We start from the raw sequence: 13,150 nt of genomic DNA, 5'->3' as shown, positions 1-13,150 counted from the left end.
CGTGTCCCAGAAACCCCACAGTTAGTGATCCCCACCCTGGGCAGGATGCAGAGGGGTCTGTCACTGCAGGGATGGTGTGGTGAGCTAGCATTTTAAAATCCATATTTTTACTGATGATTATACTGTCCAGTTTTTCATTTATTTTATAATTTAATTGTTTTTGTGTGTTTTGATATGATCTTTTATGGAACAGACGCTGGTGTGTATACTGCAGTCTGTTGTTATGTGCATCTACATAAGGCAAGTACCATAACAGCAGAGCATACTTACACCCAGATTCAACTGGAAAAGTATTGTGAGATACGTTTGGATATGAATACTATCAGAACTACGCTCAAGGTCAGAGCACTTTATTTAAAATGCAAGTTGCATCTACACATGAATCAGGCCCTTGATGTCTAACCAATATGTACGAAGCCCTGTGAAGTGATCAGTCACATACTAGTGAACGGCTGCTTCCATCGTGCGTGAATGACAAGGGTTAAGTACACACTATATTTATGTTATCTGTACAGAGAATGTCCTGTAGAAGAATGAGGATATATACAACAGATACCCTCATATTCAGTGATCGGGAACATATCTGGATATAGAGACGCAGTGCAGGATGTGCCGGGTATACAGGGGGGGGGGGGGGGGGGATGCGTTCATCTGGCTGTGTAATGAGCCACATCTCTCTGCTGCTACCACTTGTCATAGCTGAAGGTGCTAATGAATTTCATGGTACTTGTAATCAAGGCAATCTGTCTGTAGGGTGATTAAACAGCCCCCCAGGGGTTTCCCAGCGGCTGCTTCCTCTCTCTACTTCTGCACCAAAGCAACAGGGAGGGGGCAACTTCACCACAACACAAACTGTCAAGTAATAAAATGTATCAAATTAAACAAAATGTGTGAAGTCTTGTAACAAACACAGAGAACAGAGTGATGGGGGGGAGGGGGGGGGGGGAGAGAACAGAGTGATGGGGGGGAGGGGGGGGGGGGGAGAGAACAGAGTGATGGGGGGGAGGGGGGGGGAGAGAACAGAGTGATGGGGGGGAGGGGGGGGGGAGAGAACAGAGTGATGGGGGGGAGGGGGGGGGGAGAGAACAGAGTGATGGGGGAAGGGGGGGGGGAGAGAACAGAGTGATGATGGGGGGGAGAGAGAGAACAGAGTGATGATGGGGGGGAGAGAGAGAACAGAGTGATGATGGGGGGGAGAGAGAGAACAGAGTGATGATGGGGGGGAGAGAGAGAACAGAGTGATGATGGGGGGGAGAGAGAGAACAGAGTGATGATGGGGGGGAGAGAGAGAACAGAGTGATGGGGGGGTGGGAGAGAGAACAGAGTGATGGGGGGGTGGGAGAGAGAACAGAGTGATGGGGGGGTGGGAGAGAGAACAGAGTGATGGGGGGGGTGGGAGAGAGAACAGAGTGATGGGGGGGTGGGAGAGAGAACAGAGTGATGGGGGGGTGGGAGAGAGAACAGAGTGATGGGGGGGTGGGAGAGAGAACAGAGTGATGGGGGGGTGGGAGAGAGAACAGAGTGATGGGGGGGTGGGAGAGAGAACAGTGTGATGGGGGGGTGGGAGAGAGAATAGAGTGATGGGGGGGGAGAGAGAACAGAGTGATGGGGGGGGAGAGAGAACAGAGTGATGGGGGGGGAGAGAGAACAGAGTGATGGGGGGGGGGGAGAGAGAACAGAGTGATGGGGGGGGAGAGAGAACAGAGTGATGGGGGGGGGAGAGAGAACAGAGTGATGGGGGGGGAGAGAGAACAGAGTGATGGGGGGGGGGGAGAGAGAACAGAGTGATGGGGGGGGAGAGAGAACAGAGTGATGGGGGGGGGAGAGAGAACAGAGTGATGGGGGGGGAGAGAGAACAGAGTGATGGGGGGGGAGAGAGAACAGAGTGATGGGGGGGAGAGAGAGAACAGAGTGATGGGGGGGAGAGAGAGAACAGAGTGATGGGGGGGAGAGGGAACAGAGTGATGGGGGGGAGAGAGAACAGAGTGATGGGGGAGAGAGAGAACAGAGTGATGGGGGGAGAGAGAGAACAGAGTGATGGGGGGGAGAGAGAGAACAGAGTGATGGGGAGGAGAGAGAACAGAGTGATGGGGAGGAGAGAGAACAGAGTGATGGGGAGGAGAGAGAACAGAGTGATGGGGGGGTGGGAGAGAGAACAGAGTGATGGGGGGGTGGGAGAGAGAACAGAGTGATGGGGGGGTGAGTGATTAGAGAGAACAGAGTGATGGGGGGGTGAGTGATTAGAGAGAACAGAGTGATGGGGGGGTGAGTGATTAGAGAGAACAGAGTGATGGGGGGGGGGTGGGAGAGAGAACAGAGTGATGGGGGGGTGGGAGAGAGAACAGAGTGATGGGGGAGAGAGAGAACAGAGTGATGGGGGGGGAGAGAGAGAACAGAGTGATGGGGGGGGAGAGAGAGAACAGAGTGATGGGGGGGAGAGAGAGAACAGAGTGATGGGGGGGAGAGAGAGAACAGAGTGATGGGGGGGGGGGAGAGAGAACAGAGTGATGGGGGGGGGGGAGAGAGAACAGAGTGATGGGGGGGGAGAGAGAACAGAGTGATGGGGGGGTGGGAGAGAGAACAGAGTGATGGGGGGGTGGGAGAGAGAACAGAGTGATGGGGGGGGGTGGGAGAGAGAACAGAGTGATGGGGGGGTGGGAGAGAGAACAGAGTGATGGGGGGGGTGGGAGAGAGAACAGAGTGATGGGGGGGTGGGAGAGAGAACAGAGTGATGGGGGGGGGTGGGAGAGAGAACAGAGTGATGGGGGGGAGAGAGAACAGAGTGATGGGGGGGGAGAGAGAACAGAGTGATGGGGGGGGGGGAGAGGGAACAGAGTAATGGGGGGGAGAACAATCAAGTGACTTGGACATCAAAGGGAACTGAGTAATCTGGACATGGGTGGGGGAGAGAGCTGAATGATTGTTCTCACTCCCCCTCAACGTTTATTTCTATAGCACCAGCATATTCCGTAGCGCTTTACATTACGGAACAAACACAATAATAAAATAATACTGTGTAATACATACAGACAGAGAGGTAAGAGGTCCCTGCTCACAAACTTACAATTTATGGGACAATGGGAGTTTGATACAGGAGGATAAGTGCCACATATTACATATTGGTCCAACCAGATTGCAAAGTTAAAAAGTAGTGGGCTGTATGATCCAGCCACACAACCGTGTTGGTGAGGGGGTCAGAGGGTTGCTGTCTTGGTTGCAATAGGGTAACCTAGAGAGATTAAGAGGGTGGTTGAGGAATATTATAAGGTTGCCTGAAGAGGTGGGTTTTTAGAGAATACTTGAAGGTTCGAAGACTTGAGGAAAGTCTTATTGTGTGAGTGAGGGAATTCCACAGAGCGGGTGCAGTACAAAAAATATCCTGTGATGGACAATGGGAGGATGTGATTAGAATGAATGAGAGATGCAGAACGGAGGTGTTGAGTTGGGAGATATTTTAAGACAAGTAAGCAGATGCATATTGGTGCAGTTTTGCTGATGCCCTTGTATGTTAGTAGAAACATTTTATATTGGATTTGGTAAAAAAAAAACAGGCGAACAACATAGAGACAGAATGGTTCAGCAGGAAAAAAAAAAAAAAAGCATGAATCATGGAATTTTGTGGGGGTGGGGGGCACAGATACCGCAACCGGAAGTCTCATGGCATTGTCATGACTGCCATCGCCAGGTTGTCCCTTGCCTTTGAGCAGAATATGGGTACTCTCCAGTTGTGCCTCGACGCCATGAGGCCAAGGTCCAGGTCACCCCACCATAGGACCAGCAACTGGAAGACCTCCGGATGGAGTGACTACTCACTCCCCCAGCATGTCGACTCAGATAGTCTGCCTCCCAGTTCTGAATGCCTGGGATGAACACTGCTGAGATTGAGGGACTGTGGTGTCCCGCCCAGGCCAAGATTTCTGCTACCACCCTCATTGCTCCTGCACATCTAGTTCAGCCCTGTCTGTTGACAAAAGCCACTGCTGTGGCATTGTTATGTTGCAGATGGACTGCGGAACCCTGAAGGAGGGTCTGGGCGCTCTGTAGGGCCATTGGCATGGCCTTCAATTCCAGAATGGTCGATTCGAGAGAATTCCCTGCCATTGAACAAAGACCCTGAAGTTGTAAAAGAAGGGCCAAAGCCCCCCACCCCTGCAGGCTGGCGTCTGTGGTCACTATGATCCAGGACCATGGGACAAAAGACCTGCCTCCCATCAGGTGGTCCTAGACCATCCACCACTGAAGGACACTCTCGCTTCGAGTGACAACCAGACCAGTTGGTGCAGATGGAATCCTGACCACTTTGTTAAGAGGTCCCAATGAAAGCAGCTGGAATGGAATGAAGCGTAAGGAATTGTCTTGAAGGACGACACAATTTTCCCTAGAAGCCGCACGCATAGGTGGATGGATGGTCTGCTGCAGGTCAGAACTCGTGTTGTATCCTGCAATGATCGGGTCTTGTCTTCCGGGAGGAATACTTTGTTTGCTGGCATCTATGATAAGCCCCAGGAAGGTCATCTGCTGGCAGTGGATCATTTTAATAACCAGCAGTGCTACTCCAGGATCTTGATGGTAAGTGCTAGGTGCTGTTGTGAAAGACGAGCTGGTGCGGCCTTGAGAAGAAGCCGTCCAGATAGGGTATTATTTGCACCACTCTGGAACGAAGACATGCCGCCATTACCGACACCATTTTTATAACACCCTTAGCGCTGTGGAAAGGCTGAAGGGGAGGGAGCCAATCCCTCATCCTAATATGTATTACTGTTAGAGATGCTAGAGCTTCTGTCCATTAATATATAATATCTACAACAGGTTTGAATTTGTGTGTATTACCCTGGGGAGGTTTATACTGCGCTGAATACCTCTATAACAGAGAGTACTCCAATGAATCTGCATCAAAACAGACAGACAAGATCAGTTTTTATTCCACAGCACATACACAAAACAGCTCACTGTATTTACAGAGCGATATAAATATTTATACTATACAATGTATACACTGAAAGCGTAAACTCTCCTGAGCTCAGAGCTATGGAGCCAAACACAATATGTCTTACATAATGAAAAGCACATATAGATATGTAAAAGTTTCCATACCCTGAAAGAACTTGAGATGTTTTCCATTGCATTTCCATTGACTAAAAGTTATTGTTTTCTGTTATCAGTTCTCCCCTGCTGAGGAGAAGTTGCAATGTCCTACAATGTGATTACGGACATGACAACTGCGGGTAAATCTCTCCCACCACAATCACAACTTTATCTCAAATATTTTCAGTTGTGATAAGCTAAAAACTTTTACATATATACCTGTACATATAATTAGTAGGTCTATTATTTAGAATGATTTGAACTTTATGTAATGTGGTCCTTTAAACCCAGATCCAGTAATATTTCCAAACCACAGATCCATTTTCAGCAGCTTATGTAGCTCAGGCAATCAACCAGCCATGATTGTCCTCTACTTGAAATTTAAATATATTGGCCACTGTATTGTAGACCATCATCTAGGCTGATGCTTCATTTCTACTGTCCCTCTTACAGACTCTTCTCTAAGTTACAGTATATTTATTTTGACCAGATTTCAATATTCTCAAGACTATGACTCTCATAGCTCATCATCTGGCTGTCATTTGGGCACACTGTACAGTTATCTCAGACCAGCATCTACTCTACCCCCCATGAGAAACTATTGCCTCAGCCCTGCGTTTCCTAAATGCCCAACAATAAATAAGACCTTTAAATTCAGTCATCTCAAATCATCATAAACTTCAGACTCCCCAGTAAGTGTGGACACAATGATAATCCAGGTGCTTCAGAAAATCAAATCATACTTCACAGCACATAGCTACATTCTAGGCTTACCATTATCTGGCCATCATACACCTTCATATACCCCAATAATCCCAATCATCTCAGACCGTCATATACCCCAATCTCCCACTTTCATATACCCCAATAATCCCAATCATCTCAGACCGTCATATACCCCAATCTCCCACTTTCATATACCCCAATCATCTCAGACCATCATACACCCCAATCTCACACCTTCATATACCCCAATAATCCCAATCATCTCAGACCGTCATATACCCCAATCATCTCAGACCATCATACACCCCAATCTCACACCTTCATATACCCCAATAATCCCAATCATCTCAGACCTTCACACACCCCAATCCCACCATCATCGCAGACCTTCAAATACCCCAAATTCACCATCATCTCAGACCATCATACAGGCCAATCTCACCATTATCTAAGACCCATATCCTGAGGTGTGTAAATTTCTACGGACCATCCAATATCCAAGTTCACTAGTAGAGCAGACCACCATATAACCTAGGCTTTCCAGCATATCAGATTCTTGTACAGCTCAGTTTCGCTTGTAGTGTGGACCTTCATCTTACTCACATTCTCCTTTTATTTAAGAACAAACCGTGATCCAGTAGGTAACTACATCCCGCCATGATCTGCGTCAACTTTCACACATTACAAACATCTAGTTCAACATTAGTTTATAATCCCATTATCGAAGTACGTAGTTTAGTGTTCAGGACATTCATGTCCAGTGTAGCCGCACCTGCCTCTATTTCATTCTGTCCTCGCTGTCCTGCAGCTCAGACCCTCCTAGTTCTTCCGTCTCAGACATTTGCACACTTTGCACTATGGTGCTTCTGTCCTTCATCTCTATAACACTGAGGTAACGTAGCACTAAACTGTTGGGGAGTTTGGGAATCTTATCTGTTCACTTTGTAAATGAAGTATCAGCACCATATAATAATTTACACCAGTGTTACATAGATTGCTCTGTAAGAGAGTTTACCTTCTTCCAATCCCTCCTCCACTACCTATTGTACTGGAGTCCGTTCATTTGGTAATTATTCCACTATAGTTCTGCTCAATTTTCCCCAAAGCTCCGTCACTCATCAGCTCTCTACCACCGACACTCCCAGAGCTCAGTCATGAATATGGCTCACAAGACATAAGACTGCATAGTATGTAAACACAATTAGCTTCATTTTTATGAATAGACTGAGGAGTCCCCCACAAACTAACAGCACAGAATCTTGTACATATATTACATATATACATATATATACCCCACACAAAATACATAGATACATATGAGCCCAACATAGCTATAGGTACCTTGTAAAGATGAATATTCACATACCAGAGGAATGTACAGATTATGGAAATATTCACACTCTAGACGTAGACTGCTTTAAGTACCAGGATCCCAAGGGTACGTGGGACAATATACACACACATTCCAGTTTCGTTACAAGAAGAGCAAGTCGCAGGATCAGATACGAAGAAGAAATAAAAAACATTGTTCTCTAACTCCTATATACTCTGTGTCCATTGTCTCTGATACCAGGGACACAGAGGGTGTCGGCACAGTCTGTACATTAAATATCAGTATCATACATGTATATATACTAGTGTTACACATACCGCTCGGTAAGGGAGAGGCCTCCAGAATCGAGCAGCGTTAACGTTTGTAAAGGGACAAGCACAGGGACTAGGGAGGTATAATCCTGTATCCTGAGAATTGAATAGGATTTTTAAAAAGGAGTTAAAATGGCTGCCAGAGCCAGGTCACGAACGGAGGATGTCCCTGGTCACTGAGGTCACAGACCAGGGGTTGGGCTGCAGCCGTCGCTAGGGCAGCCATACTGGAGGAGAATATCCGTACACTCTGTGCTCCCGGCTCTACGAGCGTATGAAAGCGGAGAGAGACCGCGGGCATCACAGCACTTCACATCAACACCGTACTACAGAGAGAGAAAAGATAGGTATTACAATAAGACAATATTTACTGTTCTAGACTACCCTAAATGTCACAGCCTCTCACCCAAATCAGCAGCTGTGTGCACACAACATTGGCCATTGCTGCCGAGAGATGAAGAGCTGATCGGCCATCTCCATCACCATAAGTTTCGTTAACCTCCTCCTTGGTACCGTGGGCGAGTAAAGTAACCACCATTTGTAAATCGTCCTCCACAACAGCCCGTAACAGCTGTTGTCCAAGGGGCACATCAGATGCTGGCAGAGGGCACAAAAACAGCTTCTGCTCGTACTTTGCACGGATCCAACATTCCTTCTCCTCCCTGCACCACAACAAAAGACAGTCAGAGAAACCGGAGCGGAAACAGATGGTCTCACTGACTGACTGCTCTGTTCCATAGACTACCGGCAGGTGGGGGGTACGATAGGCTACAGGGAAGAGGGGAGTTTTGAGAGAATATATATTTATCTTTATTTTATTAATACCTTAGCGAACACTACATATATTTTTCCATATTTAAAGCACTGTTTGTTTGCTCTGACAGAGTGCGCATAAATCCATCTACAATAACAGGACACAGAGTTAGGGGCACGTTCATACCTGTATTTCTTGGGTGGGAGCAGCTCTTAAGAAAATCATGTCATACATTGTTCATGTGTACAAGGAACGCTACATATAACAAAATAATGTAGACATCTAGGGGATTACTACACAAAGATATTATTTTTATGTAGTGAATGGAGAGTGATAGATCCATTTTAAGGTTTTTCTGGGTAATAAAACGGACACAGGACAGAATAGATCCACAGATCCAATCTCACTGAGTAACGGAGAATCTCAGGAGACCTCTCTCAGTCAGAAGGTGGCAGAACCTGCTCTGTGATAGCCCACTGTATCCTGTCAGGACACATAACGTTCTCTCAGAATACTCCCGCTCTAGTACCCCTTGCTGGACTGTATTTTACACAGGGCAGTCTGAGAGATGCTATTTACCTGGAGCTCTCTGGACCTGGCTTGTTATAACCTTCTATACAGTGCTCCCAGACAATATTGGCCAAACTGTTTCCGATCGCCATCATGACCATTGTGAGTTCCACTGGCCAGTCATCCAAATCGAGAGATCGTACACGAGATAAGTGTGTCCCGAGATTGCGGTGAATGCCGGAGCATTCTATACACATCAAAGCTCCAAGGTTTAGACTAGCCCAGTCTGGATCTGGAATACAGAAGGAGAGAATAACGGCTATGTGACAGCGACACAACCCTGGAACGTGGAAAACCTTCCGACCTCTTTACCAGATCCCAGGATCTTTACAGCCTATAACAAGTGGTCCTCGCTGGCACAAACAAAACTCTGTACATTTTACATTTACACACAAAATTAAGGAGTGTGTATTTGTAAACAATATCAGCAGATCAAATTATGTTATCGCTGTAAGAGGTGAATCTAGACCTGATTCTTATGGTCCCTGTTACTTATCCTCTTTGGACTGTTCTGTAGACCATTACCCTTCCTGGCCGGTCTCTGTAGTTACAACTTAATACCAGTAGCTTCCAGTTCTATATCTGGACCTCACAGACTCTGTCGCCACATACTAGGCTCTATCTACTGCTTTACACAAATTAGTTCTAACACTATCATGATCAAATCTGTGCCGTCCACCTTTTCCCATGGCCGTGCTCCTGTCCTCGCCTGCATCTCAACAGCCCGACCCTGCTCCTGTGCTCAACTGACTGCATCTCCCAGCCCGACCCTGCTCCTGTGCTCAACTGACTGCATCTCAACAGCCCGACCCTGCTCCTGTCCTCAACTGACTGCATCTCCCAGCCCGACCCTGCTCCTATGCTCAACTGACTGCATCTCCCAGCCCGACCCTGCTCATGTCCTCAACTGACTGCATCTCCCAGCCCGACCCTGCTCCTGTCCTCAACCGTGGCTGCATCTCAACAGCCCGACCCTGCTCCTGTCCTCAACCGTGGCTGCATCTCCCAGCCCCACCCTGCTCCTGTCCTCAACCGTGGCTGCATCTCCCAGCCCCACCCTGCTCCTGTCCTCAACCGTGGCTGCATCTCCCAGCCCCACCCTGCTCCTGTCCTCAACCGTGGCTGCATCTCCCAGCCCCACCCTGCTCCTGTCCTCAACCGTGGCTGCATCTCCCAGCCCCACCCTGCTCCTGTCCTCAACCGTGGCTGCATCTCCCAGCCCCACCCTGCTCCTGTCCTCAACCATGGCTGCATCTCCCAGCCCCACCCTGCTCCTGTCCTCAACCGTGGCTGCATCTCCCAGCCCCACCCTGCTCCTGTCCTCAACCGTGGCTGCATCTCCCAGCCCGACCCTGCTCCTGTGCTCAACTGACTGCATCTCCCAGCCCGACCCTGCTCCTGTCCTCAACTGACTGCATCTCCCAGCCCGACCCTGTCCTCAACCGTGGCTGCATCTCCCAGCCCCACCCTGCTCCTGTCCTCAACCGTGGCTGCATCTCCCAGCCCCACCCTGCTCCTGTCCTCAACCGTGGCTGCATCTCCCAGCCCCACCCTGCTCCTGTCCTCAACCGTGGCTGCATCTCCCAGCCCCACCCTGCTCCTGTCCTCAACCGTGGCTGCATCTCCCAGCCCCACCCTGCTCCTGTCCTCAACCATGGCTGCATCTCCCAGCCCCACCCTGCTCCTGTCCTCAACCGTGGCTGCATCTCCCAGCCCCACCCTGCTCCTGTCCTCAACCGTGGCTGCATCTCCCAGCCCGACCCTGCTCCTGTGCTCAACTGACTGCATCTCCCAGCCCGACCCTGCTCCTGTCCTCAACTGACTGCATCTCCCAGCCCCACCCTGCTCCTGTCCTCAACCGTGGCTGCATCTCCCAGCCCCACCCTGCTCCTGTCCTCAACCGTGGCTGCATCTCCCAGCCCCACCCTGCTCCTGTCCTCAACCGTGGCTGCATCTCCCAGCCCCACCCTGCTCCTGTCCTCAACCGTGGCTGCATCTCCCAGCCCCACCCTGCTCCTGTCCTCAACCGTGGCTGCATCTCCCAGCCCGACCCTGCTCCTGTGCTCAACTGACTGCATCTCCCAGCCCGACCCTGCTCCTGTCCTCAACTGACTGCATCTCCCAGCCCGACCCTGCTCCTGTGCTCAACTGACTGCATCTCCCAGCCCGACCCTGCTCCTGTCCTCAACCGTGGCTGCATCTCCCAGCCCCACCCTGCTCCTGTCCTCAACCGTGGCTGCATCTCCCAGCCCCACCCTGCTCCTGTCCTCAACCGTGGCTGCATCTCCCAGCCCCACCCTGCTCCTGTCCTCAACCGTGGCTGCATCTCCCAGCCCGACCCTGCTCCTGTCTTCGTCTGCATCTCCCAGCCCGACCCTGTTCCTGTCCTCAACTGACTGCATCTCCCAGCCCAACCCTGCTCCTGTCCTCAACTGACTGCATCTCCCAGCCCGACCCTGCTCCTGTCCTCAACCGTGGCTGCATCTCCCAGCCCGACCCTGCTCCTGTCCTCAACCGTGGCTGCATCTGCCAGCCCCACCCTGCTCCTGTCTTCGTCTGCATCTCCCAGCCCGACCCTGTTCCTGTCCTCAACTGACTGCATCTCCCAGCCCAACTCTGTTACTGTACTCGTCTTCTATCCTAACCGTTTTCCTGTCCTTATCTGTATCTTCTATTCTGATTATGTTCTAATTTGTACCTGTATTTACAAATTCTGCCCCATGTTCCTTTTCCTGTCCTTGTTGGTGTCTTCCATACAGATTATGCTCTTCTCCTCTGACTCCTATCCTGTTGTCTGTTAACATGTTAGGTCCTCTGACTGGTCCTCCTCCCTCCAACATGTCCAAATTTGAAATACCTTGAAACGCCTTCATTATCTTTTACTTCTCACCGCTCCATCCCTAAATGAACCTAACCCATTTCCAACAGAACTCAGTGCCTAGTGTGACAGATGTACTATGTGATATGGTCTAGCTGCAGTTTTTATCCACCAGTCTCAATGTCCTAACTTGCACATTAGGTGTCTGCATTAATTACCCTGCTATATTCTCTTTTAGCTACTAAAATCTGCAGCAGATCCCTTGAGTGAATGGAGTAAAGCTGGGTACACACTACAGAATTTTCCACCAACTTTTTATGCCGATCGATTTTACATGCGATCGATGTTCCGATTGCTCGGTCCATGGACTGCATACACACAGCCTCGTTTAGGACGATAAAGGGAAGAGCGGACGTCCCTTTAGCGACTTTTTACAGCCATGTTGTCGTGAGCAATGACTGTAATTTCGTACCCACTGTTGTGGATCGGTCGGAAGTTTATACACACTACACAGCGGAAACGAGATTGGAACGAAAATATTAAACGGTACGACCAACCAAAGGAGGCGGCAATCGTCCATTTGGGCAGACTTTCGACCATCGTGTCACTGCACACACTGACCCGACTTTTGAACGAGCGGTCGTATGTCGGCTGATTTAGCAAATTATTGGATGAAAACTGTGTAGTGTGTACCCAGCTTAAGAGGTATAACCAAGTTTGACTGCTATACAGGGCTCTTGTAGACACAATTGGTGGCTGTATTATACTAATTATCTGATAGTAATGTCTATAGTCTAGGTAGTGTGATCCAGGATAACTGAGTGTATAGAGGAAGAGATATCACCAGGTAAGTGCAGAGCTGGTGAGTAGGCGATACAGGAGAGGGGATACAGCAGCAACAGAGGGGGATACAGCAGCAACAGAGGGGATACAGCAGCAACAGAGGGGATACAGCAGCAACAGAGGGGATACAGCAGCAACAGAGGGGATACAGCAGCAACAGAGGGGATACAGCAGCAACAGAGGGGGTACAGCAGCAACAGAGGGGGTACAGCAGCAACAGAGGGGGTACAGCAGCAACAGAGGGGGTACAGCAGCAACAGAGGGGGTACAGCAGCAACAGAGGGGATACAGCAGCAACAGAGGGGTAGACTGAATACTCACTGGCGGTGTCACAATCTACACACATGCTGTTTCCCCTCACACTCCGGATAGACTGAATGGCGAGAGCGTCGCTCTGACTGCCGAGACGTGTCTGGAACAAGAGTAGAGGGGTTCATAGTAGGGACTCTGTGATGGGCAGGTCAGGACATCACTGTATAGTACATTTGGTTTACTGCACCTTATTTTTTGTACTCTCGCAGCCCTGTAGACTCGCCAAGATCTGGCTCTCAATGGCCTGAACCCAGAGCTCCCGATCCTCATACAGAGAAGCCTCAAAGTGCCAGCTCTGACCAGTGAGCGACACAATCACAAAGCCGTACGACTCCTCGGGTTCTGCAAAGAGAAGGGGTGTTGGGAATACTACATAACGGTACATTATCCTCTCCAAC

At 49.6% G+C, this 13,150-nt stretch overlaps 1 protein-coding gene across 4 annotated transcripts in view; it reads right to left on the bottom strand.

Moving 5' to 3' along the window:
- Positions 1-4,904: 4,904 nt before the first annotated feature.
- AGAP3 (ArfGAP with GTPase domain, ankyrin repeat and PH domain 3) overlaps positions 4,905-13,150 on the bottom strand; it is a 76,915-nt gene continuing 68,669 nt past the window's right edge. For all 4 annotated transcript variants that reach the window (XM_075214317.1, XM_075214318.1, XM_075214315.1 and 1 more), the window contains 5 exons: positions 12,940-13,094; positions 12,762-12,852; positions 8,789-9,011; positions 7,862-8,117; positions 4,905-7,781 (listed from right to left, as the gene is read on the bottom strand). In XM_075214317.1, coding sequence (XP_075070418.1) covers positions 7,638-7,781; positions 7,862-8,117; positions 8,789-9,011; positions 12,762-12,852; positions 12,940-13,094 — 869 coding nt within the window. In that variant the 3' untranslated portion in view covers positions 4,905-7,637. The remainder of the gene's footprint in view (positions 7,782-7,861; positions 8,118-8,788; positions 9,012-12,761; positions 12,853-12,939; positions 13,095-13,150) is intronic.

This window comes from Mixophyes fleayi, chromosome 5 (genome assembly GCF_038048845.1).
Source record: "Mixophyes fleayi isolate aMixFle1 chromosome 5, aMixFle1.hap1, whole genome shotgun sequence".
Taxonomy (NCBI): Eukaryota; Metazoa; Chordata; class Amphibia; order Anura; family Limnodynastidae; genus Mixophyes; species Mixophyes fleayi.
This window is presented reverse-complemented; position numbering and strand designations above follow the sequence as displayed.